This window comes from Saccostrea cucullata, unplaced genomic scaffold (genome assembly GCF_032062105.1).
Source record: "Saccostrea cucullata isolate Sc308-1 unplaced genomic scaffold, CSIRO_AGI_Scuc_v1 ctg1365, whole genome shotgun sequence".
Lineage (NCBI taxonomy): Eukaryota > Metazoa > Mollusca > Bivalvia > Ostreida > Ostreidae > Saccostrea > Saccostrea cuccullata.
Window position 1 is genome coordinate 103754 of NW_026921114.1, and position 7733 is coordinate 111486.

The window sequence follows — 7733 nt, forward strand, 5'->3', positions numbered from 1 at the left end:
AACCCTTCTAAATATGGTAGGAAGTGTCGTACAAAGGAAGGGAAGCGATGTGACGGACCTACCTCCTACCAACGAAGTACGTCTTGAAAAAGTTTTTTTTTTTTTTTTTTTTTTTTTTTTTTTAAACCACCCTCGCCCTTGAAAAAAAAACTCCGCTCCTGCCTCTTATTTAGCTTAAGTAATCTGATATTATTAATTTATTATTTTAAACAATCTATGTTAAATCGATATCGTAGCTGCTTTCTGTTCTGAAAAAAAATGGCTACATTTTTTTTAACCAGTGAGCTACAAACCTCGAACTATCCCCAAAGAGTACTCAATTTTATGCTGTTTAGCAAATTGATAAGGAAATTAATAGCCATTCTCTGTAACCACTTAAACTTCGTTGCCACGCATGGTCACCGATTTTGATGAAACTTCACCCATGCTTAGTACTTGACACCAGAAACAAATATCAAACAAAATTTCGTTGCTAAGTGTCTCGGTTGCTATGGCAACAGCCGGGAAAGTTTGAAAAATCGAGAATTTCAGCCACTTTAAATCTTGACTGTGGCTTAATAAAAACTAGAAAAAGCAAACAAACCATTCTCACAAAAGCATGACACCTTGATGTCACTCATACTGTAAAGAAACTGTTTAGAAAATATCTCTAAGTAAGTGGTAACCAAGGGTACATTTGGAATACATTTAAAATGCTGAAATAGCTGAAAAACACTCCATATTCATTAATGGAAGGTGTTACATGCTCAAACTCAACCAACGACTTAAGAAAAACAATGAAAATGTATGACCTTAAGTATATAAGTATAAGCAATATAATTCTATAAATAACTTTTATGGTTGCCATGGTAACACAGTGTAACCATGCAAAACCAGTAACTAAGATTGGGTTAATGCTACTATCTTGAGGAAAAACATGAAAATTCAAGACTGGCAAATATGCATCCTTAGGACCTTGCAACACCAAAACCATAAGAAAAATTGGGTATAATTGCTACTTTGCAGTGTTACCATGGAAACAAAGTACCAGTGCTTAAAAGTGAATTATTTTTCGCTGCATTAAGAATTAAATTGCCATATAATCAAGAAAGAAATTAAAGGACTCAGCTTGAATAGTACTTATCTGTTAGAACTGTAGTTGAATATCATATATTGAAAAAAAATGATGAATAAAACAACGCTGTTGCTATGGTTACCAAGAAGGGAAAATGTTCAACTTTGTGAACTTAATATCAATATTAAACCCGGTGTGCCAAATTCTTGCATCCACTTAGAGATTGAATGATAGTCAAAATTAAAAGTCAAGTTAGCTGTTAATAAATATCAATCATAAAAGTTTTGGTAATCTACATTTAAGGGTACGTATCCAAGGAAAGAAAATATTTTTCAGGTTTTTAAGCATATATTTTCTGCTTATTTCCATAGCAACGCTCTATTTAAAGAATCTAATCTGAATTTTTTCAAATGGTAAAACTTGGAGCACACCAACATCTTATAAAATTGATCATTAGTTATGAGGAAATGTGCTTTTTTTAAAAGATAGGATCAGATTTAAACATACAGAGTGTTACTTTGAAGGCTCTCTGTGGTATAAAAACCATGGCAACCATTGCCAGCCAAAATGAAATATCATATTTTGTTCTTGGTATATGTTTCAAGGCTCTTTTTTCTATTATTTGGTCACATTTCATCCTATAATTGCTTTTTATTTTTACGTGTATGACTTTATAAAATTCAATGAATATTTTTTTTACTTTTGAATACTTTGTTACCATAGTAACGTATGTAATAGTTGATTTACCAAACATGTTTATCATGCATTTGAGACATCTGACCTCCAACTTTTGGAAACAGTCATTGCCAATTGTTTGCTTTGCCGCAAATTCTAACTATGGGGCTCTAAACATGTTAAAAAATGCCATTTTTCGAACTTTAAGACATGTTGCCATGGTAACTATAAAACATACCAACCAATTATTGCCTGATTTCAGTTTAGGGTATCAATGACTTTTATCATAGAGAGTTTGGAGAAATTCTGAGACTATGCGTGCCACAGCTCCTATATAAAATTTCAAATCATTACAGAGAATGGCTCTTAACTACTTATTTGAATCAAATTGAGTAAAGCAGCTGGACAAACAAGTATGTGTGCAGAATGCCCATAGTTTCAGATAAAATATCTAGCTTGTGAATTAAGTATTTAGAGTAAAGAAATTATGAAAACACTTTTTTCTTAGTAAAAAAATCAATTAAACAAATTAAGACTCCCTCTGAGATTTTTTTCCGCAAAACGTAGTCAAGTTAGAATAAAACTCACCCTTGCTTACATGACAAAAGATAAAACACAAATAAAAGAGTTTCTTGTACTTTATTCCAATAAAAATTCTCCTAGGAGAATCCGACATATTTACAAGTCTGTATTCTGGCGGATCCAACTCAGGTAGTTAGACACGCGGGCGTAGACGGTGGGGCTAGAGGTGGAGAGAGAGAGAGAGAGAGAGAGAGCGCCCGCTAATTCCCAGACACCGTTGACGTCACAGACAAGGGGGCCGCCAGAGTCGCCCTAAACAGAAAACACAACATTAAATTCACTTACTTCAGAGAGGAAAAAATTCACAAATATAATTTTTAAAAGAAATGTAATTTAGACGATAACAGAGGTGTTGGAGCGGAGCAACTCGAATTACTTTTTCTGTCTACAACAGAGGTGTAAGTAGAGCTTGCGGAGCACGCCCTCTGGTGAGAGACTGAAAGAAAAATATGGGGGCCCTGAAACGGCAGGATGAAAATCCCCCCACCTCCCACCCCTAGTTACACACTTAAATTACACGCGCCGTTGCTGCCAGTGTATACGCAGACATGTGGTCCTTAAAACACAACATTTAATTCACTCAACTCAGAAAGGTTTTAAAAAATTAATTCAAACATAAATAGAAAATAAATCAAACTTAAACACGTCCTGAACTTTTCTTGTATCGTTTCTGAATCTTTATTGTACACATGATGTATATTTAAAAATATGTATATAATACTGAGGAAACATATGTTTGGCGAGGAGGGAGACAACCAAACAATCGACATTTTTTGTCCCCCCCCCCATAAAAAAAAACTGTACGTGATGCCCCCCTACCAAAGTTAAACACTTACATTACATGCTCCGTTGCTGCCAGTGTAGACACAGACATGTGGTCCTTCCTGGAGGTAGAGGAGTCCCGAAAAACCAAGGGCGTTACGACAGTCACTGTGGGAGATAACTGTTGTCTGGGCTTCCTGCAGAGTGTTGGGGAGAGAGCCACCTTAAGATATAACAATATAGATTAATTTATTTAATCTAGCTTGATAATAATAAAATGTCATACACCAGACAAAAAATCGCTAAAACTGTTCAATGACAGAAGTTCCCCATTATATGATATTCACACACTGTCTTCATCCCCCTTAACTTTCCACGATCCCTCTCTCCCTTTCGATGACAAATTCATGCGCGGATCTAGAAGGGGGAGGGGGTCGCGACCCCTCCTGGAATCTGCCTCGAGTTACATAATGCATATACTAAACAAATTTAAAAGTGATCTTGGACCCTAGAAAACGATTACAGGAACCCCTGCTCGAAAACGCGGATCCATGTGATTTTGGAATGAAAAGTCCTAGGTATGACGCTTTATGAAAGTCAACGTCACCCCACCCCCAACCCCCGTATTAGGTTTATGACAAATCGGAAATGAGTATTTTTTGTCCCCCGCTTGAAAAGTGGGGGATATTAATTTGGGTTTGTCCGTCCGTCCATCCGTTTCTGTGTGTCCGTCCGTCCGTCTTTCTGTCAAGTATCTGTAACGCTTTCGTTTCCACACGATATCTCGAGAGCCCTTTGAGCTTTTGCAATGAAATTTAGCATAGCAACTCCCTATGGACTAAAGAAGACCCCTATTGATTTTGAGGTCAAAAGGTCAAAGGTCAAGGTCATAAATAAGCAAATTCTGTCTGTTAAAACACTTTCGTTTCCACACGATATCTCTAGAACCATTTGAGCTATTGCAATGAAAATTTATATAACAACTCCCTGTGGCCTAATGAAGACCCCTATTGATTTTGAGGTCAAAAGGTAAAAGTTCAAGGTCGTAAATTTATACATTCTGTCTGTGTGTAATACTATCATTTCCGGGTGATATTTCAAGAAGATTTTGAGCTTATGCAATGTAATTTTATGCCAAAACTCCCTAGGACGTCTCTCGCCCCTCTCAAAGTGCCCCGCCCCGTTTGTTTTATTAGTATTTATAGTATTACATGTCGCTATTTTTAGCGCAGGGGCATGAGGAGAGTTATTGCGTATAAAACAGGTTCTCGGCGGACTTTATGTTCATATTACATCTATTAGAACTGTTGAATAAAGGCTAAATAAATCAAACACCATGGATTGTGTAAAATTTTGAGAATACCGAACATGAAAACATGAATATATATATGTATGTGACTTTAGTTCTGCACATACTTCACAATGGGTAAAGCGATTCCGTGGTCCAGTAGTGATGTCTCTCGCTTCAAATGTGAAAGGTCCCGGGATCGAATCTCGGTCGATCCTTTCTTTTTTTTTTTAATACTTTTTTTTACTAAATGATAGTATTCAGCATGTGAAATAAAAAAATTATGAGGTTATAAAATCATTATTACAGTGTGATAAATATTCCTTATAAAAAGAATCTTCTATACACATAATAAAGAATAAGCAATTAAATCTTTATATGCATATTGACATACTGTAGATCACTAAATTTTCGCGACACCTTATTTTCGCGAGACAATCATTGGATCTTTATAAGCGAGACATAATTTTCACGAATTGTTGTTATTCCTCTATATAATCGTAAGGAATACTTATATACGCGAGAATTAAATTTTCGCGAGCTCATTGTCTCGCGTAATTACGCGAAAATAAAGTTCTGGCGAATAAAAAGTGATTTACAGTACATGTATTTTATTTGCTTCAGTATACATGTATACATTTAATAATTCTACAAATTTAATTATTTACAACTTAAGTCAGGGGGATCCGACACCCCCCCCCCCTCCACGAACTGCGCATGGTTTACTTTTTCCCTAAGCGGGGACACAAATTCTCTGAATTAGCTTGTTTTGGCTTGTTAATTTTTTTTTTTACTGGGTGGACCCCCAACCCCCACCCTGAAAAACAGTTCTGGATCCGCGCCTGAAATTGATACCTTCGCTGAGACGTCCCCATCCGGTAATGTAACAAGTTCTTCCGTTGTAGAAGGTAGTACTGGTGGAGGTGGGTAGGGTGGCTACTTTCACGAATTCATCCAGTTTGGCGGGGGAAGACAGTCTCAGGATGGCAATGTCATTCGGGAATCCTCCGGCGCTATCACTGTATTCCGGATGCTAAGTGGATGAAATGAATCCATCTATTATTATACTGTGATGTATTTATATTTACATCCACTGAATATGTTTTCTTTAAGAAGACCATTACCATTACTCAGTGCATGAACAACACTATGCAAGCCACGTGCGTAGATTTCTTGGACAATGGCTGTTCCATCAGTTGTGAATACAATTTAGATTTACATATTCATCTTAAATACAATATTTAAACAAATTTAATTTTACTTTGAATGATTTTTGATACAGGTATAAATACAAACAATAAATTGCTTTCTTTGTTTGTTAGTACGGGAATTAACGTCGCACCTATTGTAGAAAAAAACACATAACAGCCTTATGCGGGTTATATATACATGTATAATATTTTTTTCAATAGCTGCGACGTTAATTCCCGTATTAGCAAACAAAGAAAGCATTTTATTATTTAAATTACTAGACCAGGAATACTTTATAATTTGTATATAGAAGAGTACTTCTATCAAAGAATAATGTCTTAAAATTTTACTTTTTCAGAATAGATATATTTTTAGAGAGAGAGAGAGACCATTAAAATGTTGGACAGAGTTATGGTCTGTTCGGTTCCTGCATTGACACTGAAATCGTGTTCCCCTAGCAGCAGTCTGTATTTGGAGACGGTGGGACTGAAATAAGAAAAACGAGAATGTCGTGAATCATCTATATAAACTAAGACAAATTTCGATATGTACAAAAACTATTAGCGAAGCAGCGAAGAAAAATTCTGACTAATGCTGTTGATCAGTTGTATGTTTGAGTTTCACTACTGGTTTATACCAATAATTTTCACTCAGAATTAAAGGACGGTATGTCTACACAAGCATTATACTTTGAACCTTAAGGTTCTCTGTCTCTATGATAAGAGGGATACAGTAAACATATTGAATTTACCGGTGTATTCTAATTAGCGATTTTTGCGGTAAGTAGAGTACGCTAAATCAAGTACATAGCTAAATGCCTTGTGTATCATACAGATATATCTAGCACATTCAGATTGCGCTAAATCAAATCCACGCTAAATATAGTTGAAAATTCAATTTCCGCCAAATATCGATCACGCCAAATATAATACAATTACAGGAACTCTCACTGTATGAGGTGAATGATTTTTAATCTTTAATAAAATTTTCTTTAATTAGCAAGAAAAGGGAGAGAGAGAGAGAGAGAGAGAGAGAATTTTCTATCAAATTTTGCCCCATTATGTACATTGAAGTAATTATTTTTATAAGTTCATTTATAGAATTGCTATAAGAGAATCAATAGTAACGAAGGACGACGAACCATAACACTGAGGAAGAGGCGATAATAAAACGGACTTTCATTTGAGATTTTTATTTCCAGGTAGCATATATATATATATATATATATATATATATATATATATATATATATATATATATATATATATATATATATATATATATATATATATATATATATATATATATATTACATTTTTGTTGACAGGATACAGTCTGAATGTAAAAGAATGGCTAAAATAGATTTTGAAAGATTGTTAAAAGAAATGAAAAACTAAATACTGATACCTACTCATGAGATACACAGTGTGCGGCGGTCAAGGCGTAATTTTCGGAGATGAGGGAGGCGCCACAAATGTGTCCGTAGCCCCCAGTGGAACCCTGGAACTGCAGGGAAATCTGCCAGGGCCAGTCGTTAGGGGTAGCATCGGATCCCCCAACAATCTTGCTCAGGGGTGAGGCGGAGCAAACTAAACAAAGATATTCATCAGAAAAATATTTAGTTTTCTTAAAGGGTAAAATAGTAATTTTTTTTTTTTTTATAATGGGCCACTAAGATAATTATATATGCTCCCTAGGGCCCTTGATTGTTCAATAAATATACGATTGGTCCCTAAAAAAAATAGTCCAACATAATTTTATGTGTGTATAATACAAGTATATATGCAAATACTCGTAAAATACAAATATAATTTTCCTTTTAAAAAAATATATTTACATTAAGAGGGCTGGGTGGTTGTAGCCATTTTTAGATTACTAGTATATTGATCTCATTTAGAAAAATAGCGTCATTTAAAGATCTACAAAAATGATGAAATTTTAAAACCCAAATGCATGAAATTTTTCTTTTCCAAATGATAGTTGACAGCTTAAGATATCATATCTAAATTTAAAAAATGAACTTATATCTAATGGATTTGGCCCCCAGCCTCCTTAATTATATATGTGTGGTAAATCTCATTTTCAATAAACCTGGGTAAATAAATGAACAAACCTCCGACAAGAAGAAGAGCCAATGTCCACATGTCTGTCTGTGTTCTGTCTCCAGAGGATAGCGAAATA

General features: G+C 35.0%; 1 protein-coding gene across 1 annotated transcript; it reads right to left on the reverse strand.

Annotated features, from left to right (window-relative positions):
• Window positions 1–2360: 2360 nt before the first annotated feature.
• On the reverse strand, window positions 2361–7733 carry LOC134259190 (elastase-1-like). Its single transcript, XM_062741786.1, has 6 exons — window positions 7666–7733; window positions 6964–7141; window positions 5942–6038; window positions 5217–5394; window positions 3148–3296; window positions 2361–2563 (listed from the first exon to the last, which is right to left on the reverse strand). Exons 1-6 carry the CDS (start codon window positions 7694–7696, stop codon window positions 2408–2410), a joined length of 789 nt encoding a protein of 262 aa, XP_062597770.1. The 5' UTR covers window positions 7697–7733; the 3' UTR covers window positions 2361–2407.